The sequence below is a fragment of the Ammospiza caudacuta genome, chromosome 10 (genome assembly GCF_027887145.1).
Source record: "Ammospiza caudacuta isolate bAmmCau1 chromosome 10, bAmmCau1.pri, whole genome shotgun sequence".
Taxonomy (NCBI): domain Eukaryota; kingdom Metazoa; phylum Chordata; class Aves; order Passeriformes; family Passerellidae; genus Ammospiza; species Ammospiza caudacuta.
Window position 1 is genome coordinate 8,229,372 of NC_080602.1, and position 23,432 is coordinate 8,252,803.

Below are 23,432 nucleotides of genomic sequence, written 5' to 3' on the forward strand. Positions count from 1 at the left end.
ACCACCTTCTCCTGGCCCATGACACACCTGCAGCTCCTTCATAAAAGATTCCATTACTACCACATGTAATCTAACCTCGAAGTGTGACACAATTAACTGCTGGAAGTTTTAAACTCTCGTTAGAGCATTCAGGGTATGATGCAACAAAGCTGCTGAAACAGACACAGGCTCTAATATCCTAGTGGGCTGCAGTCTGGAGTGTAGCTGCTGTCTCTCTGTACAACGTTCCTCTCAGCAACTGGGGCTGTTCTTCATTTGTTTACTGAAGGTAAAGGAAAAAAATATACCAAATGTGTTGTTATGAACAAGGTTACATATTATTCTAGCTAGTTCTACCCTTTTTGGAATAAAAGTTCTTCAGTCTGCTTCAGCTCTGAATCCTTTCCCATTGCCCTCCAACAGAACGTGGCTCTGCCATATTACACAGATCAAGAACATTCAAGCAAATCCAGAGTCTACTCACACCAGTTTTTAATGACACTTTCTCCAGAATCTCTTTGCCACTTCTGAATTTACCCCGTTGCAGAAATCATCAGGAAATGTCACATCGAGGCCATATCTCTATTTCAGCTGTGCACAGCAATAATGAGATAGGTAATGACTTATTACTACATATATAAATATATATCAACTAATGAACTCCAAATCAGAGGTAAATCAGTGACTCGGGAAATTTTTTCTTGACAGGGGTCACCAAATTCTAGCAAAATTACTCTTACTTTTAGAAGGAAGTGCCATTGAAAGGTGAATTCCCTCCAAAACTGTATCTTATCACAAAGTGATTCAAGTTTTGAAATAATTTTTATTTAAGCATGACATTCCAACTTTTCAGATTTTTACATATTAAAATATATTACATTATATTATAAATTTCAAAAAAGTTAAGTTTGACAAAACATTATCCATAGCTTTGGGACCACTTTGCTTTTTGTAAACATCCACCTCACCACTAAATGATGAGCTGCAAGGAGGCAGAGGGGAATAATATTTTAATACACTTCTTTCTCAAGCTGCATATCTTTAGAGACAGAACAACTGCTGTGCTGTATACTCATTCACAACAACTTACACTAGAGAAATAAACCATTTATAAGCACATACACATTTCCAACAGAAACCATACTACTGCAGCATGAAACTGTAGAATCCTTGGCCACCAGGAAACACAATAACAATCCCATCATTTGGTAAATGTGGCATATACAGAGGAATGGCTAGTCTGTACTTCACTATACACACAGGAAGCCACAGGACACAGAGAACTACAATTCCTCCATTAAAAATATAATTTTACTGAGACTAATGCTTTTATCAATTAGGAAAAAATAGAAATGAGATAATCAGAATGCTTCCTGTTTAGCTCAGGACACGTGCAAACCCAGTAAAAATCAGATTTGCACGGTCATACAGATCCCACTGTGAAAGTATCCAAAATAAACAAGGCTGGCAGAGCTCCATGTACTGACTTGAACTTTACAATAATCTGTCAACATCAAAACTGAAGCAGGAGATAAGACAGCCACAAAGAAAGTGCATTTGTGTTCTGCTTTCAGAGCAAGATGCAAACCTGATGGCGTGGATGCAAGGTAACTTGGCATTGATTTTATCTCTGTTGTGTGAATACATCCTGCCTATCAACCTCCTTGAAACTCTGATACAGAAACTACTGCAACAAAAGGACTTTGATCTTGAGATGAAAGTATCTGAACTGCAGACTTGAGTAAACCTCCAGAGACATGAGCAGTTTTCCCTCACCTGACATCCATATGCTCTCAGGGTCTATGCAGGTATCACTGGAGACAGTGGATTGTTACTTGGTAAGTCTTGACCAGGGAATATCTCACAACTGCTATTTATCAGTGTCATGTAATAATCTGGTTGAACATAACTTCTTTTTTTATAAGATAACTGAGTAACATTAAATATAGTTTAAAAGTGATATTTTTTAGCATTAAGACAAAATTGTGAGCACAATAAACACCAAAAGCAAAGATTTAATATACTTGCTACAACATGAAATTGCTCAACTCCTGAATGAATTTATTTGCGTACACCTGCCCTTACATGGAAAATGCAATGTTTATCAAAGGATGTTACAAACTTTTACAATGTATCAACCAGTGCATTACTGTTGTCCCAGTAAACCTAGACACACTAGTTATGTGTCCAAGAAGACCTCTTGCAGACACAGATTTACCACCACTGCGGGGAGGGAAAACACCCCAACCTTTAAAACACTTCTTGAAAGATAAATTAGTGCTGGTGTCATGTGCCTAACAACTTTAGAAATGCATGTTTCATCTACAAGAATGACACAGGTAGCATAAAACTCCTCATATTTCTGCCCAAGAAATGGTATTGTGGCTAGAATACCTGTGTAGCTCCCAGGTTCTATTGAGCATGACCAGAGTTCCCATCAGTAACAATCAAGATTCACCCACAAAGAACTGCAATGAACTCATTTCGTACTGCTAGCTGAGACAGTCTTGACATACTGAAGCAGAATCAAAATTCACAACTTCAACTGAAAAAAGTCTGGTATCTTACCAGTCAGTTCAGCTTTTGTGGCTTAGGCTTAAACCTCCTGGCCAACTAAGTGCCACCCATAGAACTGCAGTTCTGCATCCTGAATGATGCACTGAAGGACACCAAAGCTGAAGCTCACTCTGGTGAGGTAAAGGAGTGAGCTTGTGTAAGGGAAATGAACAAAAATAAGGATCTCTGTATTTGTGAAAGCCAAGTTAATAATGATTGTTAATATCCAAACAAGTTTTCATGACAACAAAGAAATGCACTTGACCATTTACAGGAAAACAGATTTATACAATAAGAACAAGTAACTTATGGCCTTGTCTACCTGCAAATGAATTCCTTCAGCAGGTACACACAATATACTGTTCAGTCATAAAAATATATATATTATCTCTTTCCTTTAACATTTAGGTATATAAATATTTTACTGAAGAACATGCATCATTTAGATAAACAGCTGCAAGAACATCCTCTGAAAACATAGGGTTCTTTGCCATTTAGCAGTACAAAATGATTACATAAAACAGCAAGTAAAGTCAAGACAAACCAATACAGCAGTAAGCAGTTCATGGTGTGCTAATCCAAAGCACCTTTTGCAACAGATTATATAATACATACACACAGAGAATGCACTGTAATGGAGCACAAACAGCATCCTTCCATCTGGGCATTCTTCAGTCTTGTTTGGACTCCAAACTTACTGTTCACTTTTCTGCTCTTTTTTTCCATTCAGCTCTTGGTCAACTCTGCTCAGCAAAGAAAGCAATAAGATTAAACTATGTTAACATAGTTTGACAGCTCATATTATTAAGAAAAAAATATTAACCTTAACGGGAAAACACAAAGCTTTTATATGGGAAAAGTTTTAGTAAATAAATAATAAATTAAGGTTTTTATTTAATGTAGTCATGATGTTTGGGTTCTTTTCAATATCTATTTTCTTACCACCCCCTAAAAATTAATAAAAATTGTTAGCAAACCATTTAAGTAACTACAGCACTTGAGAGGAAGCATTTGAAAAGTGCAAGTCAAGTTTGACTACAGAAGAAAAAAGCATGGCCTGTGCTCATAATAACAAATGCAAACAGAAATACAGTACAGATAACATGACAATACTGGCAAGCACTACCACTCTGATGAATTCATAAGCACTGAATTAATTACCTTCTTGGCTTAATTACTCTAACATTAAAGGTAACAGCACTAGTTGAATTAACAAAAGTGAAGAGGCTCCTTAACTGCAATAATTTTTCTGTTACGTTCTAAGACTCTTGCAATTACCCTGGAAAAATTCACCATCATGCTGATAAAAGTGAGTTTGATTTTGTACCTTATTTTTTATTATCTGCCTTGGGACCAGCAAACAAAATGCTGCTTTGCAGAAGCCAGGGGATGATCGGATTGGAACCCTGCACAAATTGTACTTTTCCTCTTTACAGTAAGAACAAGCTACAGTCTTGATAACATCTTCTGGCAAATAAGTTGTGCATGGAGGTAAATTAATTTTAAAACCAACAGCAGTTCTAAAGTGAGAGATTACCTCTAACATACCTGTCCAGTCTCTCAAACTATAACCAGCCAGTTTTTCAAAATGATAGAAACAGTGAAAGCTCCTCTGGGCCACAAACCCATAAAAAGGAGCTGCCTTCTACCTGATTGAAGGTTCAGTATCCACTTCTGCCTGTGATCTCTATATCTAATTTTCACTGAAGAACATATTACTTTTTACAAAAGTGATGGTAGTATAGGTGAAGTTATCAACAGGGACACAAAAAAGTGCTTGTTCTACTGTAGATTTTTTACATTATCACTTCATTGGAGTAATTCCTGAACAATGTTCAACACATGACTAGATTTACATGTGAGCTTCCAGAAATAATTTAAATTCCTTTTACTTCAATCTCAGTGTTCCTCTACCCAGTTTAGACAATAAGCCTTCCTTAATAGTTAGGCACACAAAGGCAAAGTAATTAAAAAAAACTCCAAAGTTAGTAGCAAAATCTTTCAGTCAATTTGTTAGTGAGTGAAAAAATAACATATACATTCAAAAAATTCATCAGCTGTGGAATAGCTTGAATAGTTAGCAGGAGACTGGAAATTAACAAAGTATTTATTAGGAAGGAACACAGGCACTGCAAATACAAACAGCACTAAAATACTAATTTAGATTGCATCTATGCAAGTTAATAACTAAAAAGGTAGCAAATACCAAAAATACAAGATTCAGTATTAGAACTTCTTACAGAGTTACATCTCTGCTAATGCATAGCTACAGCTTAGCACTAAGTACTGCTCATCTCCAGAGATCAATTCCTGTTAGAAACAATGACATTTGCTTTAATGGGTTCCCACAGAAGCACTACTTTTGCCTCTTCAAGTTGAGAACCCATGTATCTCCTTAAAAGTGAGGATCTCACATAAAAGTGTAATAGAAACTATTTACAAATAGCTGTCTGAACACCCAGGCTGAGTTCTTGCAGATTCCATACTGCCTGCAAGTACAGTATAGTTGCTGTCATGCAGAAACACTTGGGCACTAGTGCATGTTTATATTTACAAATGCTTATTCCTTTATGCAAGCCAATCAACTGGGAGTTAGTTGCAGTGCAAATTGTCTTATATAGATGCAACCCTAATCAAAAGATGAATATACCTTTTCTGTTTCTTTCTAAACTTTTCTTCTTCATACCTTGGTGAGGAAAAGTTTTATTTCAGTAAATGTAACATATAAAAGCCAAAATCAACAGAAGCTGCAAACCAGTTTTAGTGTCAATGGTCTGCAGAAACTTAATTTTGAAACTGATATAATTAAGAAAAAAACAGCGTACCTCCAACATTTATTAGCATTAAACAAAACCCATTAAGCTTTACTTACTACAACATAAAAATGAATTCAATACAACCTCTTGTTAGCATTCATCAATAAAATTTAAAGCCATGACAGTTTGAAGCCAGATATAATCCTCCACAGAAATCTGAGAATTAACTCTTTAAGTTAACCATGTCTAGACTTTGCAGAACAGTTAAAGGTTCATCAATACAGAGAGAAATCTTTTAAAACTCAGAAAGACAGTCTGAATATTCATAAGACACCCATAAAACCCCAGACAAAAAATTCTAAAGACAGCACAAGGCTGCCTCAGCTTTGTCACATGTTTCACTCCCACCCCATGAAAACTGTTTTTCTGTCTTACAGAGAGTTAAATTGTGGAGCTGACAGCAGCTGGATGTCTACTGAAACAAGCAGCCATCTGCAGGGGGCACGACGCTTTGCCCAGCATGGCTGTGCCCTCAGTGCCACCTTCCCCCAGTTTGTGTCACCTATTACAATGCAGACAACACAGGGTTTGTGTGTCACACCCTCTGACAGGCTGTCATCAGGATTGTTAGTGTTTTCATCTGGTTTTCTAAAGACCCAAGTTTATGGTTTCTATTTTATTACTGCATTAACAAATGTTTTTGACAAAAGGGTCATCATCTTGTTTGACAGCAGAATTGTGCTGATGTTAAAATGGCTAATTTTTATCTGGATGGGAGGGAAAAAACTTGCACCGATGCTGTCTTCATTTCTTTACCAAAGTAGTTTAGAACTGTAGTGAGTAGGGATTCAGCATTTTCGCATCACTGCTTTTCTTTCAAATGAAAACCCAATCCAAGTGATATTTCAGCACTTAACTTGTTCCACATTTTAATTAAAACACTTTAGAAGACTTATAAATAACTTCAGCATCAACATGCCCACAATTTCTCACTCACAAGCCAGTTTAATATACCCACCAAGGTGCAGAACAACTGGAATGAGACCTTCTCTAGAAGGCTTAATTTACACACAACTCAGTAATTGCACAAAGCTCACTGTGAAAATGACTATACATGAACATTTTGGCTGTCCATGCTACTCCATTCCAAACTGCCTTTAGCAATGAGGTCTAGCATGGACACTCCTCCTAGACAGAGCAGTAATCTCAGTTAAGTCACTATGTGCCAAGTGTTACATTCAAACCAAACACTGATTACAACACCCTAAAGCATGATCAGTGTAGAAGATGTTGGAATAATGAAACGTACTGTTTTATGCACTCTGGGATGCCAACGTATTCCATGGGGATGAGTTCAGCTAGTTCTGCCAGGGTAAAGACATACCTAATTTTTTGGCTGAATTTTGAGCTGTGGAAGAACAAATGCAGGGCACAGTTACAACTCCACACATTTTTCATTAGGTCAATATTAAAACAGTCTTTTAAGTTCAAAGCAAACAGTTGTCAGAATTATTTATAGAAAAGCTCCCAGAGCATTACCTAATAAAAGGTTTTGTGATGGCCAGGAGAGTTCTGATGAACCAGGAAGGATGAACTATGATCAAGGATTTCAGGTTTTTCCTTAACCTGAAGGATTTAAACAAGGGATAATTACTGGAACAAAAAGGCAGCATGACCAGGGGTTTTGGAATATGTAAGAAGTATGTTTTTAGAAGCACAGTTGTCACATAAACACAGTATTCTGACATCCCATTATTAGAACTCAACCTCCATCAGAGGAAAAAATACTATACAACTGTAAAATAAAAACTAAAGATTCAGTATCAATTTGACAAGGAAGTAACATCCCAAGGAGAAGCTCCTCTGAATATCTTTGCAGACCTAATGATAAAGTAGTTCACAAAGGACTTCTCCTACAAATCATATGTAATACAGTAAGTTGTAAGGATATTCTACAGGATAACAATATTTAGTATTCTAAGAGTACTATTTTCACTGAAAAAAACACCCTGAGAACAACAGACACAAAAAGCATACACAAAACCCCCAAGCAACAAAAAAATCCACCACACAACACTACCAGGCATGTTTGTAGCATCATCCCACATTGCCTGGCTTAGGAAAAGGTTTTAGGAAAAGGTTTTCAATACACCAATTTCCTTCATCAAATCTTAAGCAGAAGAAGCAGTTTTTCCTAAATATGTTTATCTCTGAGCATGTGAATATTGTAAGAAAATATTGCAGAGTTTCTTACCTTCTATCAATTTGCTGGTAACATTTCCTAAGCCAGCCTAAACTTGGCATTTTTCTCCGTGTTGTTGCACCATTCAGGTAAACTATCATATAGTTCTCTGCTACTAACAGCTCTAAAGTGCCAATTACATACCTGGAGAGACAAGCAAAGAAAATTTCAATATCCACAATCTTCATCTGAAAGTAATTCCTAGTAGTGCTCAAATATATTAAAAATAATAAAAACACAGAAAGGCAGAGGATGACTTACTTAAATAGATTGTCCATTAGGTATCTGTAGTTAGGCTGGCTGCTCTCAGGCATGAAGCAAACAGCAAACACAACAATGGCATTTAACCCATCACCATAATAACCTAAAGAGAAATAAGCAGCAGTAGTGACAAAGGTGACAATACACTGACTACATTTACACAATCTTAAGCTTTTTCATTATTTACCTTGAAGAGATGTACACACATCCATATGGACACATTCATACAGTTAGAGAAAACATCAAGGTCTCTTTTTCAAGTTTGTCTACTTCTAAGGCAACAGCTGAAGCTGATTTTACTCAAACACTGTATCTATAACCAACATTTCAGTGTACAACCTCAGTAGATTTAATAGTATCTTATGTTCTTAAAGTTTAATCAACTTTTCTTCCAACCTAAACTTCACAGACTGTTGGGAAGAGCCATGAATTTATTTCTGCTTTACTAGATGGATAGTTAATGTTTTCAATAGTCTAGAAACCAAAAACATAGGTAGCAGTGACACTGTAGGATAGAGTAAATACATCTCATTACATAGGTGCATTTTAGTACACGTGACCATGAGTACATTTTGGAACTTTAATTTAATAGAGAAAAAAATATTTTATCAACCATGTCTTAACACTGCAACAAATTAATTACTACAAGTCTTCATGCCCAAAGCTCTTCCTGCGCCCCTCCAACTCAGATAAAGAAGTAGTTGCTCAGCAGTTCCCCAGAGCACACCACCAATCCTTACCACCATGACTGATAACTTTTTTGTACGGTTCAATTGCCTTCATGTCCACCCTGTGGTCCTGCTCTCCGATCCGAAACATTCGCCAGCGGCGACCGTCATCCTTCTCCTCTGCCACAGTGTACTCAGCCAGGGAGCCTTTCCTAATGACATCAGTAGTTTTTGGTTTTGGAAGATCATCTGCCAAAATGAGAACATGTTGAAGACCCATTATGAATACCATGCATAGTGACAATCAGCTACAACACAAGTTAACCACTTTGCTATCTAATCTATTTGGTATTCTTCAGCCAGTCAGACACACCCGCTGACATCATGGATATTTGAATTAACACACTCATGTTTGCAGTTATCTGTCGCTGCAATTTTCTCTATTACAACTATGTGAAAAATTTCCATTCATGGAGAAGCCTAATTAATTGTAGGCTTTCAGAACACAGACCCCAATGAATTTCACCAAAATAAACAAAGTGGTTAACTCCAATGAGAATTACAGAGGTTAATCACAGATTTACATGAAGCATGATTCAAAACATTGAGGTACCTTGCAAGCAGACATGCAGACAAATCTATTGGAAATTAAATCTAATTCACATGTGCAATCAAAATAGATGAAATTTTTGCTGACAGGAATCTGTACGACAATTTGCTCCAATGAAATTATGATTCTTGACTTTGTTGCATGGACCTTACCCAAAGCGAGAAAAACCTACTGCAAGTTAGTTGTCTGTTCCCGAAACAAAGCTGTTAATTGAAACTATCCTTCCAGGAAAATGAAGGCAGCAGCATTAAAGGAAGAAAAGACAGAAACCCTTTTCAGCCACTTTTAAAAACAAGACACAAACATCCGGAACATTTCCTTTGCATCACTGCAAAAGCAACCATAAACACCAATTCTTCTTTAAAACAGTGAAAATCCTTTTAGAAATTTAAACACAGAGTCTCTGTTAAGAAAACTTCCACTGCAATATGCCTTTAGCTATTTACAAACTAAAACCACCTCCTTATTTTAAAGAGTGTTTATTTCTCCACAGGTAGTGTTTCAAACATAACAGTGAACAGAGAACTTCAGGAATTTAAATTATTTTATTTTCAGGATGAGAAAATAATAATTGAGTTTACATGTTTACTTATTAGAGACATTCCTAAACCATGAAGTTTACAGATGTTAGAGACTCCAACAGTTTGCCCAACACAACTGCTCTTGGCTTCCATAAAGAGGGCCTTAAGACATCATTAAACTCAAAGTTTAAAATTTGTGCTTTAACTCCTACACAAAACACTTATCTGAAAAAAAAAACTGTTAGAATCTCCAGGTTTTGCCTAATATATATAACACCTATTAATGTCTTAAAACTGAGATCATTACCAGTGTGGCTATAGCTACTTTAAATTCCTATGAAGTAATTTCAGAATTTCCAGACATAAAATAGAGACTCTTTTACTGCCTCTAGTCAGTCTGGAAATATGCATATTCTAAGGCTACTGAGATTTTGTCATTGTCACCACAGGAAGACTTGAGTTCAGGTGTTACTTAGTATTTTTAAAAATACTATTCAGTCCTCCTTAAATTGAAATTCATCAATTTCTGAGTAGTTAATCTATATATCTTTGTTTGGCTCCTTACATTTAAAACTCATTTCTAACACATGTAAAATACCTTGGGTACTTTTTTCTGTTGGATGGTTCTTAAAAACTTACTGCAATAGAGGATTTTCCATAACTTCAGGTCTTACAGATGCATATGTAGACGATCTTCACCTAAGTTTACCTGCAGTTACAGCTAGTACCTGCTTCCCTGTTTATTGATCAGATGAGGTCTGATTTTGCTCTTTAAAAAGTCACTGCATCTATTTTTAATTCCTAATATAATCACTACCTTTGTATTTCTCCTCTTGTACTACTGAGTCATAGCTATTTCTTACTAGAGAAACAGTCAACCTGCACACAAGAAAATATTTTAGAGCATCAGACAAAAGAACCAAAATACTTACCTTCCCATTCAAATTCATTGCTATTTTCTGAAGGAGTATCTAAATCATCCAAATCAATCTCTCCACTTTCATCCAAGTCATCAGAAAAAACAGATTCCTCACTGGGATCCAAATTTAAGCTAATATCTGGAGCCATTAGTTTCTTCCTCAATTTGGTTCCATTACCCTCTGCATCTAAAGAAAGCAAATTAATTTTTTTTTTATTATTTTTATTGCTAAAGCAACTTTAAACAAGCATATTACCAAGACAGAAAAGCACAGTTCTTTCTCATAATGCATTATAAATTGATGCCCATAATTTAAACAAGCTATCTTTGGAGTAAGACTTTAATAGGGGATGGAAAGAACAGCAGGTAAAAGTTCTCAAATTACCCATTGCACACACACACAGTCTGAGCAAGGTGGCAGACACTACTCCCCCTGCCTGCTGCATCCAGGTGTCCCAGGAGCTGCTCCAGATATTACACAGAATCAATCTCACAAATAATACAACAGATTCATGTCCCTAGCACTTGGTTTTGTTAGGCTTCAGTGACATCATAACTATCTTTGATAAAATGGAAAATTATATACCAGCTGAAAAAAAAAAGACTGACAGACAACAGTGAGGACATAAAATTAAAGAATCTGTTCTGTGAATACACAGAATGCTTTGAGGTACAAGGCAAATATTGGCATGATTTAGATAGGAGTTGAAAGCAAGGAATAAAATCAGATTACCAATCCAGCACTGGAAATGCTGCAAGTAAAGCAGAGAGACAAAATCCAAACAAATTTTACATGCAAAAACCTCCAAAACTCCAATTAATGAAACAAAAACAAAAAAACCCCAAAACAAACAAACAAACAAAAACAAATAAACCCCCCCCCCCCAAAAAAAAAAAACACCAAACAAAAGAAGCAATAAAATCCCCCCACACCAAGGAGCTTTAAAGCAGCCTTTCAAGGAGGAAGCAGTCAGCTGGACTGGAGTGGAATGTTCTCACCAGCTTCATTTTCTGTTCCAGCTGCAGCCAATGCATCAGACTCAACAGGATCATCCTCTGGCAGGGGCCTGGGACACCAAGCAATTACTGTTACAAACCTGCTTTGACTTTTTTTTAATGCCATATATTAAGACTTACACATTACTACGAAGACCCACTGTAAAGTCAGTACTGAATTAACTTTACTTATAGCCTAAATGCAAGATTTCAGTTAACAAACACCAAGGCAGCAGAAAATTCCTTTACAGCATTCAAGTGACCATCCCATCCTGTGACAAATACCAAAACACTGACTATTACCAGTGTGTCATCCTTAAGAAAACTTGTCATATTCTTGCTTGACAAAATTTGATGTGAAATAAAGTACAGAAGTTTCTAGTTTAATCATAGAAAGCATCTAAAGCTAATTTTCTTGTAGGCCCAAGCATCAGTAGCAGCATTAACTTTTAAAGCCTTTCCTCAGTATTTTGCTTAATGAAATATTTGGGTCATGAGGCACTGGGAGTAATATGCAAACAATGTAGTTGCAAAATATTTTCACAGGAAATAAACAAAGCCAAGCTTACAAATCTTCATTTAAAAACACTGGAAATGTCAACTGTGGCAACCCTGAAGAAATATGCCACAAAACCTTTTCAAAACTGCTCTATTAATGGAAATCACTGCAAGATTATTACTGAATATTAGTTCACCAGGAAGACCAAGAGGTAGCTTATTGCTGATGTTATGTGTTTGATCCAAATTACTTTAAAAAAGAATTCAAAACCTTGGAAAATCTTCATCTTGCCACTCTTCCTTAAACTCAACCCCTTCCATTCTCCAGCTAACTTCAATTGCTAACAGAGACTCCTGATCAGGCAGAACCTCTGGTCTTCAGCACAACGGGCTAAAGAGGAGCTGCAGGAACATAACAGAAGGTGTTAGCTCAATACTGTGCTAATTCCCATACTTCCAACACATTCTTTAACTTATCATCAAGTTGAGGTATTATGCAGAATAAAAAATAAACACCACAGGGAAAAGTTTTTTATTTGTTTCCATTTTACCTTTTTCTTCCCCCCATACAAAACTGCTTGTGGGAATGGTTTATCATACAACAATTTAGGTTGGAAGGGATTTAATGCAGTCAAGGAGGATCAACCCCTCAGTTAAAATTAAGGCCTTGAGCAACCTGTTCTATCATTTATGATTACACCAGTTCACTCAGATTACACAAAATGGAAGAAACCAGATGTATCTCTAGATTCTATAGGAGATAAATAATAAGTGTATATTTTGAGAAAAAGTCCAGATGGTCAGATCTCAACTACAAGCCATTTAAAAAGAAAAAACCACAAACAACCCAAACACTTTAAAGATAACTATTTAAGACAGTGTTTTTGGAGAACTCACCCTATGACATGCAAGTATAGCTGTCGTTTTTCAGGCTCACCCATCACCAGCAACGAGGAATCCCCAATAATAGAACATGGCAGACCATTCTGCTGACATAGAAGTCCAAACCAGCTGAAGCTCTTGGCTGTGTTGGCGCTAAAGATTGGCAGAAACAGGTAAAATTATCAATTAAGGTATTAAGAAAACCAACATCCATCAAAATAAGAAACCATGGTATTTTGCAAAGAACCAATCAACACAGAACAGCAGTAAGTACAAAGTTTGAATGCAACCAATACTGCTTATTAACCCAGAGATTGTGGCAGTGTTCACAGAGGTCACAGGATGAGGGAAGAGACAGAGATCTGACTCCATGTTTCAGAAGCTGATTTATTATTTTATGATATATATTATATTAAAACTATACTAAAAGAATAGAAGAAAGGATTTCATCAGAAGGCTGGCTAAGAATAGACAAAGAAAGAATAACAAAGGTTTGTATCTGGGACAGAGTCTGAGCCAGCTGACTGTGACTGGCCATTAATTAAAAACAACCACTTGAGACCAATCACAGATGCAACTGTTGCATTCCACAGCAGCAAACCACTGTTTACATTTTGTTCCTGAGGCCTCTTGGCTTTTCAGGAGAAAAAGGCTTTTCAGGACTTTTCATAAAATGTGTCTGTGACAAGAGATATAATTTTTTTTTTACATGGGTGAAAACCAAATTACACTTACTGTTCTGTAGGAACAGCTTTCCTTTCATGACAAATCCAATTTTTCATCTCCTGACCTGATTTTAAAATGTTCTGCAATGCTTAAAGCTACGCTATGCAAGTTCATTAATAAAGAAAAATTAAGTAATCTTTTTGTAAAACTGCAGTGCTACAAATTAAACACTAATGATCTCAAGTTAAGCCTGTTTTACTGACATTTCCCTGCTCCCCTCACCCAGAAAATTTAAATAATATTTCTAGAAGGTAGGAACCTAGTTCCTCTTCAGGGCCAGACTCCCCCTGTCTGAGACATTCAGCACCTGCACCTCTCAGCTGTTTTCTTGAGCAGTGCCCTCCCAGCTCTCCCTGTTTGTCCTGACTAAAGCACTGCTTGGAAACAAGTCCTGCCTGTCACCAAGCTGATGATGTTCTCAGCATACAAGGTGTGGATACTCCTGGCCACAAACCTGCTGGCTGCAACAGTGGGTTTGAAATACTTGCTCAGAGGGAAGGCCGCATTTGGATCAGCAGTAACAGTGAACGTGTGCAGAGCTCTCTGTGCATTTGTTTCAGGACACTGGGATGAAGCCCAAGGAGTTTCCCCAGGGCCCTCAGCAGTCAGGAGAAGGCAGTGGTTACCAGCAGCATGGAATGAACCAGCTGGTGCAAATATACAGGTGACTATAAACCTGAAAGAAAACCTTAACTCATGACTTCAGTCTTAAAGGACAAAAAATTGGCAGTCAGAACACCCAAATATCACCCTCCCCAAGCCTGTCACTGTGCTGGTGGCTGTAAGATGCTCCCCTTGACCTGCACTGCGTTCCCTATCCAGTTCTCAGACACTTGAAAGCAGGGGTTTGCTCCAAGACTTGAACAGTCTTCTTCCCACACTTTTGAAGAATCCCCAACACCAAGTAACACCTGTTAATTCCAAATGGACAGCCTTTCAGTGCAGAAGCATTTCTACCTGCACTTCATCACCCTGGGATAAGCCTGTTGTACTAAGAGGAGTTTAAAAGCTACTGGTGCTGTTATCTAAACTTAAGGTGCTTTTATGGAACACTCCTGACACCACTTGCAGAATTCTCATCAGCAGCTTCCCATTGAGGTACACTACAAAGCAATCATTTGCTAAGTACCACACAGAACACCTGAAAGCAAATTACAAGGCAAGCTTGGAGTTCAACTTCAGATAAGACTGAATTTAGGTTTTCAGCATCCTACTTACACCCAGACTAAGTAGCTGGTTTGGATGTCTTGACTTTAAGTCTCACCAATAAAAGCACTATCACTTGTCAACTAGAAGAATAAGAACTTAGGAAGGAAGGGCAACCTTTTCAAGAAAGTTAGGCAAGTGATGACTTCAAAGTTATTTCACATCAACAAATCTAAATGCTTACTAGCAGGCAAAAAAAATCTACTTCTGCTTATGCGAACTAAAGCTGAGTTTAGAATACTCCTTCTACTCCTGCTGTGGCATTGCCAACATGTTTTTAAAATGCCAAAGCCTTTTTAACTCAGCTGTAAATCTAAAATCTAAAAATGTGACTTGAAAAAACGTAAATTTTAATAATGCAAGTATTTATCAGTCATGTAGAAAAAAAGCAAATAATTTCTACCTGACCCTAGCACACTTCATGGCCAGCTCAAAAACGTTTGGTTTCTAAGAACAGCAAGCCTGATCTTATCCTCCACTGCTCATTACTTTCTATTTTACATAAAGAAATGGAAGATGGAGAGTTATCTAAAGGTCAGAAACTTCAACACATCAAACAATATCTGAATGTAGGGTTGCCAGGAGGTTCTGCTCTCTTACTGGAGCCATTAGACTTTAGCACACTTCAATGCCTTTTATATTTGAAAGTATCTCAACAGGCAAGTTATGGTATTACAAAAAAGGAACACATCACTCAAACCCACTGCTCTTTCACTACAGCTAATGAACACATTTCCATTCCAGAACAGCAGGTCGAACCTACTTAAGTTTGCATCTGAAGAATGTCACTGCTTGCACCAGAGGTCAAACATCACTGTTTTCATCCTTTTTTCTTAGAAAATAGGTAGTTTTCAGAGTTCTCTCATTAATACCAAGCTGCCTTAGCTGGTTGGTTCTGGAATATCAAGTACAGCAATGTTAAGAAGCCTGTTAAAAATTGTCATTTATAAAAATTTACAGTAGAGCTAAACAGAGACTTGGGTCTCTCCCAAATACCCAAAAAACAGGGTGGCAGCAGAGGTGGGACAGAAGGACAACAGAAAGCATGAGATCATTTTATTAATGAAGTTAAAGGCTGCTTACAAAAATTGTTATTTAGGTTTTCACCTTTGAGTTCTCAAGCATATGCACAAATAACTACAAGCCAGACATTTCCAAGGTCACATCTGCCTATCCAATACTAATACCTATATTCAGTACTTGATCAGCAACCTCACATCTAAAATAGAATAAATACAAAGTTTAACTTTGCAGGACAATTTCAATGTCATGCATTTTTACTAAAAATTTACATTTTTACATTTTTTCAATGTACCTAATAGGCAAAGAACAGAAAACTGTTCCACCTCAAAATGTCAAAATCAACTTCAAATCAAGGTTAGCCTACATTCTACCCCCCACATTTCACCTTTATTTTGTCAACAGGAACATTAACTGAGTGTCAAGATAATTCCAGGTTTCACAGACTATTAATTCCAGGTTTAAGGCATTAAAGAGGTGTTTTTAAGAGTAATTTTCACATTTGATTTTAAAGCAAACCTCAAGCACAAACAGACACATCTTTGGTACACAAACCCAAAGGATGCAGCTCGCTGCAATTTCTAAATTTCAATGGTCTTTAGAACGTGGCCAGATTGGCCATAAATCCAAGACAAGTTTCCCAAACCTGAAGATGGCCCTCCAGACTTTACAACGTGAAAGTTTGCAAAACGGGACCAGGCAAGAACTATAGTTAATAACAGATCAATTGTCTCCTTTCCTCTCTCCCTCAGCATCAAAGCACAGAAAAGAGAAAACTTCTGAAAACTCTTGCTTTTCTCCTGAGGATACTACTTTTAACTCCACATGCAGAGCAACACAAGGGTCTGTATTTATGCACCACTCAAACTTATTTAAAGGTAAACACTAACTTCTAAGAACTTATACCCTGCCCAGATATTCCTTTGTTGGACTTAAACACGCATACAAGCCAACCAGAAATAATCAACCACTATTTAGCGTATTGCATTAGCAGCAGGAAATCAGGAGGAACCAAGACAAAAGCACTGGAAAGCAACGCTGACTTCCGTGGCAGGCTCCGTACTGCTACGCCTGCAGCGGAACAGCCGCGCTGTGCGGAATCCTGCGGGGCGGGGCAGGGCAAGGCATTTTCCCCTCGCAGATTTACGCGTTCACAGCCCTTCCCTGTGCAGGGGGAGCGGCGGGCGCGGCCGAGCGGGGCCGAGGAGCTGCCCGGCCGCGGGGTGTCCGCTCAGCGCCGCCGCCGCTGCCCCGGCCAGGCCACAGTGCTGAATCCGCCGCCCCCAGCGCACCTGCGGTCGGGCCGCGGCCCCACCTCGCCCCGCGCCCGCCCCGCGCGGCCCGGCCCCGGCCCGCGGCTCCCGGCCCGGCGCTCCCGCCCCTCCGCGGCCGTACCTGGCGGGAGCGGCGGCGGGGCCGGGCCGCGCTCGGGGCCGCGCTGCGCTGCGCGCCCGCGCTCACCCGGAACCGCATCCGCCGCCCGAGCCACGTGACAGCCCGGGCCGCGCGCTGCTCGGACACTCGTGCGCATGCGTGAGCAGCGAGGGCGGCGCTCGCGCCGCCGTGAGGGCTGGCGGGGGTGCGGCGGCACAGAGCGACCGCCGTGAGGGCGGGACCAGAGGGACGCTGAGAGAGGCTCCCGGCCGCCGTAACGCTTACCTGGCGTGCCCCACAGCGTTGTCCAAACGCTCCTGGAACTCTGTTAGCCTTGCTGCTGTGAGCACTGCCTTGGGGAGCCTGTTCAGTGCACTCTCCGAGTAAAAAGTTTTTTCCCGATACCCTGCCCTGCCCCAGGCGTTCCCTCAGGCCCTGTCCCCGGCCACAGGGCAGAGATCAGTGCGTGCCCTGCGCTGCCCTTCGGGAGCGAGCTGCAGCCCGCAGTGAGCTCGTCCGTCAGTCTCCTCCAGGCTGAGCTGGCCGAGTGCCCTTCGCCGCCCCTGCTGTGCCCGAGGGACGGCACCGGGCCAGGAGCGCTGGCACCGCCCGCAGCGCGGCGGGGACGGGCCGTGCACCGGGCAGCCCTCGGCTGGCCGTGATTAACGCTCAGTAGCTGCTGTCCCTGGGCTCGGTACCGCCCTCCCCCACCGCCCGTACCGCTTGTCGCCGGACTGACCCGAGAGCTCGAGTCCTGGGTCGCCCCCCGCGGGACACGGGATGGAAAAGGTCAAATCCACTCGCGGAGTTGTTTGTGCAGGGCTGGAGTGCCGTGCCCGATGCTTCAGGAGCCCAAGAAGGTGTGAGAGGAGTGTCAAAAGCACGAGCGGAACCTCCTGCATGAGGGAAAAGAGCCCAGGTAATATCAGCACTAACACAGCGGTAGCCGAAGTACCGAGGAAAACCTCGGAATGTTAGCCATTTGCAGCTAACAATTTCACCTGTATAAACACAACATCCCGAACACAGACCTTCATCACAGTAAAATCACGGAAAGGTAGATAAATCTTTTTTCTTTTATCCCTTTCACGTTCCAAATTGTAATAGCACTAAGTTTAGAAGTAGAATTAAAGCTCTGGCTAAGGTTTAGAACTTTCCACTAACAGTATATAGACAGCTACCGACTTGATCACAGCTAATCTATTGCCCAATAGACACAACAATAGCAGCAAAGTTTCTTTTATTGTAGGGTACTAAATGAACTTGGAATTAATGTGACTGATATGCAGAAGTGTGAAAGGAATCAAAAAGGGATATAAGGGTGCAAAAAATGCATGGAGGAAAACATGAGAAAGAAAAATACCACTAAAGAAAAAGCAAGCACCACCAACCAGCAAATAAAAAAAGTACAAATAACGGGAAAGAGCACAATTATGAAGGTATATTAATTAGAATATTGAAAACACAATCATAAAGAACTAGTATCATGCACAGCAGATGGCCTGAGGGCTGTATACATTATCATGTAAAAGTTACAAATGTAAAGGAAGAACTAGCGTAAGTATAAAGAAATCACGTTTTAAGGAAAATTAGTTTTCATATTAAACAATTTCAATACTTTTTAAAATTTGCTTCAGTTGCTGATAAACTGAAAAATGTCTTCAAAGTGCACAAAACTCATCTGCAGGACTCCAATGCCAAACTCGGGTCACAGTGGTCAGAAAGTTGTGTAATTTCCCATCTCTTACACGGGGTGGCACAAGATAGCTGGAAATCCATCAAGTGTTCAAACTGAACCGAGAAAACAAGCAAACAAAAGGTCAGAGCCAACTACTGGCGAATGTTGAATAATTATGTTTTTAAACATAAGATAATTGCAAATATAAGCAGTTTCTGACATGAAAGCGTTACCAAAGAGAACAGGCTTGAAGGAATAAGGCTCTGTTGTATGCATTTTGTCCTGTGCATAGGGAAAATCAACTGTTACACAATTTTGGGGTCTGACATAATTGACAATTAACCTTTAAATAGAAATTAGTCATCAAAAGTAGCAGAATACAAAAGATTCCCCTTTTTTATAGTCCTTTCACATTTTACATATTAGAAAAACATTTTCTAGTAATCTAAGAAAACCCCATCAACTGGGTGGAAATATCTCCCTTTAAAGTGGTTCAAGCAACAGCTCAGAAATGTTGGAACTTGAAAACATTAATTTGAAAGTCTGTCCCAGTGGGGGTGGATGTGGAGACTGCATTTGTGCAGAATTCCTCCTTGCCATTTTCCCTATACAGGAAATCCAGATACATTAGTGTGGGTTTTTTTGCAGCTATATTTTGCCCTTTTTGTAGTCCATAAAAATAATTTGGCTCCTGCCTTGGACAACAGTGATACGAAATGACAAGATCAACATGTTAGCAGCTTTCAGATACCTGGATAAGAGGTAGGTGCTGTATAATATTCTGCTTCGCTTCTGATATTTCTGTCATCTCCTCTTTAAAGCCATTGTGTTGCACTCAGTTGTCCCACTGCAATGACAGCTGAGTTTCACAGTCTTTGCATATCATGAGCTAAGTTATTGATCCAACAGTCTGTGTCCCTGTGTTCTCTCTTCCCAGGTTTTCTCAACTACTTCAGGTGCAGCTCACAATGCTGTAGTGGATTCGTTTTTAAGCACTTTCACTTCACATCCCCTAACACACCCCTCTGGTGTTTTGTATTTTCCATCTCTGGCCAAGTTCTAAGCCAGGTCTACATGAAGGACTTGTGTTTGGAATTCAGCTGCAGAAGTACAAAAATAGAATGTGCATCCTTTTAAGAGTCAAACAAAATCCCCCACATTTGCTATTTCAAGGCCATAGCTATTACCTCCACACAACCTACTGATCCTCTCTCTGTATGATTTTCAGAGGGTTTTATATCTTTTTCTCTATCAGAGAGCATCATAGTGTGTTGGCTACAATCAGCCATGCTGGTGTGAGAAGAAGAAAGAACCAGTTTGCTATGCATGAGAAACTTTCTGTCTGTGTTTGGAAGGAAGGGGATGTATAATGATTGTTTTGTTTACAGAATTTGTTTATGTCTTTAAATAAGATTTCTGTATTGCAGGTGAAAGGTACTAAATACACGACTATTCATACCATATTTGCTAACTTCTATCCCCTCAAGAAAAGTGAATATTAATCCTGAATTGCATTTTGGCTGAAAATTGGGGAACCTATTAATTGTGGGACTAAGGCATAAAAACAAAAGCAATAGATCTCTTGCATCTCCTTCCAGGTAGGTACCACTAGATAATTCCAGTACAGCAGTAGAATTGCAGAGCAATGTGTGATTGTATACCATTAATTCAACATTCCTAAATTTGTACTGAGAAGTGTGCCTGTCACAGAAAAGGGAAATAGTTAGATACAGATAACTTTTGTTTTCTGAGGTTATTTTCTGCATATTTATTTTTGACATGGTAAACATTCTTACCTTCCTGTGCCTTATAAAAATGTTTGATCTTTTCCATTTGCAGTATTCAAGTCTACAATAATGCTGTGTTAATAGAATTTTTATCATATTGTGGTCTAAATCCAGTATCAATTGTGAATGACTCACACCAGGAAAATGTTAAGCATAATCAAAAAAATCTGCAGCTTCCTTGATACGAAACAGTTGAGTTCTCAGTTTGTGTTTCTGTGTGCTGTGATGGTCAGGCTGTGATTCCTACCTGCATGCAGGATGGATTCAGTTCAGCTCACTTCAACAGCTCCTGCAAAAAACCACAAACACACGAAGCGCCCTGTTACACGGACAGAAGATATCTCTGCTGCTTGAGCTTGAGGGGAAAGCTGGGTACAATTATATATTCTTTTAATTATTCATGACTTGGGTTGAAGTGAATGTGTATACATTTTTCACTTATTCACTTTATAAAATTCAAAACTAAGCCCAGGAGCAGTTTTATTCTTGGCAGCATGACAAGTTTCCTTTCCTCAACGAACCAGTCAAAGGAATTGTTCCTCAGAGAGTTTGTCATTCTCACATATCCCAGAGAGGCAGGAGGGAAGCTGGCATTCATTACGCCCCTAGTCACACATGTGTGTGTGCTCTCTCTCCTCTCTGACTGTGACAACAAGCCCATCTCAGAGGACTGTGTTTATCTCTAGCATGTGGTTTCATTTGTGTAGCTGATTTGCAGTTCATTAATCTAGAAGGCATTGCTCAGCTCTGGGAAGGACGATGCATCCATCCAGATTCTGCTTACTCCCCCCTCTACCCCTGATGCAGCTCAGTTCAGAGAGAGGGAATTAGTGCTGTTTTGCAGAGCAACTACAGCTAAAGCAGCTCAGAAGCCAAAAACTGATGTAAACACACACCAGGAAATTGTTTTGATCTGGCCTATCAGGCTGCTGGCAATGCACCGTGCTTCCTTGGGAGACATGCAAATTTATGGGACACAACTTGACACGATTAAGGCAATGCATACAGAATAGGTAATTGCCCTTTGGCAACAGAATGATGTCAAGAGCCAATGATTCTTTACATTCTTGGCAGAGCAGGTAGGATCATGAAATTAGGGGCCTCTTGGAGATTCATTATAATTTAGGTGTTGCATTGGGTATTTTTTAAATGATGTTTTCCCAACTTCTACGTGGTCTTACTATTAATTGTTTGTCTTGCTGGGGAGCCTAAGAACAATAGTCAATTTGTAGCCTTCAAAATCTAAATCTGTATCTGCTGATATTATGACAGCTTATGATAGCTGTTGAGTTTGGAGACAATAACAACAACAGAAGAGTTAAAATAATGCCACAGGGAAACATCAACTTCTGCTGCTTACTTACAGCAGTGGGGTTCTTCACTTTGAAATTTAATTACCAGAGATACTGATGCTCCTTGTTGGCAGACATGTGCTCAGAACTCATCCACATGCCTGAATGGAGTCAGATGCAGCTTGTGTCAGGGTTAATGAGAAATTACTGATCACTACCTGGGAATTTGGGGGGAAGAATGGCTGAACTTAAGGTGAAAGACTCCATATCCTATTACTACTCCCCTGAGCCTGCCTAGCAAATAGCTAACTGTAATGTCTTAATTAACCATGTGCTAGAATCAACCTTATTCTCCTTTGCAAGCTGTACACATTGCTGATCACATTAAGTGGGCACACAGGAGCACAAGGCAAGCAGGCTGGGGCAGTTGTATTTCCCACTGCATTGTAGAGCGAGGCAAGTCTGGAGGCACTGGGAAGATGCTGGAATGGCACCCTCTCATTTAATGCAAACAGGAGGAAGGAAATCACACTCTCTGTGTGCTGGAGAACATTTCCCTTCTGACCCCTGGACAAGGCAGGCCTGTCTTGCTAATCATAACAGGGGAAAGCATTGCAGGGGAACAAACTTGTAGTAGGAGCACAAAGTATGGAGCTGTCACCTGTCACACATGTGCCACACAGAGGGCCTGTGACACACAGGTTCTGCTCTGAATGTTCCCCAGCCCCAGTGCCAGCACAGCAAGGCTGTGCCAGAAAAGAGCAAGTGTGCTTGGAGTGTGGTGTGTTCTGCCTGGGAACAGCTGGCACATGATTCTTCAGGGACTTGTGCCATCTGGTACAGACGAGAATTTATCGTGTTACATAGCGCCTTTATCAGAAATAGGAATTTGGAAGAACATCACAAAGCTGTGATTAGTTTGCTGGTTCAAATTTGACTCTTGAACTACAAAACTACTTCTAAAAAGTCACATTCTCAGATTTGTCCAATACACAGTTAATAAGTACTTGATTTACTAGGTTCTGCTGTTTGGATAACTAAAAGTGTGGAATTAAAAGGGTGTAATTTCTTGACATTTTTTAGGTCTAAAAAATATAGCACCAAAGTTCTTTTTAGAGTTAAAATGCTCCAAATTTGGTTTTTGCCATCCTTCTCCATTGATACACAACTTTGACTTTTCCTCTACTGATACCTGTCATGTTCTTCTTTAAATTAATTTTTAGCTCTCTGTTGCTTCATGTATTAAATGCAATTTTTGAGGTAATTTCTATCTAAGCTTTCTGCATCAGGCCCTTTGTGGCCAAGTTTTTATTCAGGTAGAATAGCTGGATTTTATCCTGGCCATTAATTTTAATTTTCCAACAGTATTTTTTGAAGATTAGCTAAATTAAATCATTTTTGCAATTAGTGTCAAATTAATCCATAATGGAAGGTAGATAACAGAAGAGATGAAGTCTCTTA

General features: G+C 39.4%; 1 protein-coding gene across 5 annotated transcripts; it reads right to left on the minus strand.

The window, feature by feature from the left end:
- Window positions 1-464: 464 nt before the first annotated feature.
- BNIP2 (BCL2 interacting protein 2) lies at window positions 465-17,311 on the minus strand. 5 transcript variants are annotated; one of them, XM_058811051.1, is made up of 13 exons: window positions 17,236-17,286; window positions 15,584-15,715; window positions 12,904-13,041; window positions 12,278-12,408; window positions 11,512-11,579; window positions 10,526-10,699; window positions 8,535-8,711; window positions 7,795-7,897; window positions 7,546-7,677; window positions 6,831-6,917; window positions 6,601-6,699; window positions 5,186-5,221; window positions 465-3,278 (listed from the first exon to the last, which is right to left on the minus strand). In XM_058811051.1, exons 4-13 carry the CDS (start codon window positions 12,325-12,327, stop codon window positions 3,230-3,232), a joined length of 975 nt encoding a protein of 324 aa, XP_058667034.1. In that variant the 5' UTR covers window positions 12,328-12,408; window positions 12,904-13,041; window positions 15,584-15,715; window positions 17,236-17,286; the 3' UTR covers window positions 465-3,229. The 5 variants fall into 5 exon arrangements, with proteins under 5 accessions (XP_058667034.1, XP_058667032.1, XP_058667033.1 ...); XM_058811049.1 differs by lacking the exon at window positions 17,236-17,286 and adding an exon at window positions 14,069-14,290 and having other exon boundaries at window positions 15,584-15,632; XM_058811050.1 differs by lacking the exon at window positions 15,584-15,715 and having other exon boundaries at window positions 17,236-17,311.
- Window positions 17,312-23,432: the final 6,121 nt, after the last annotated feature.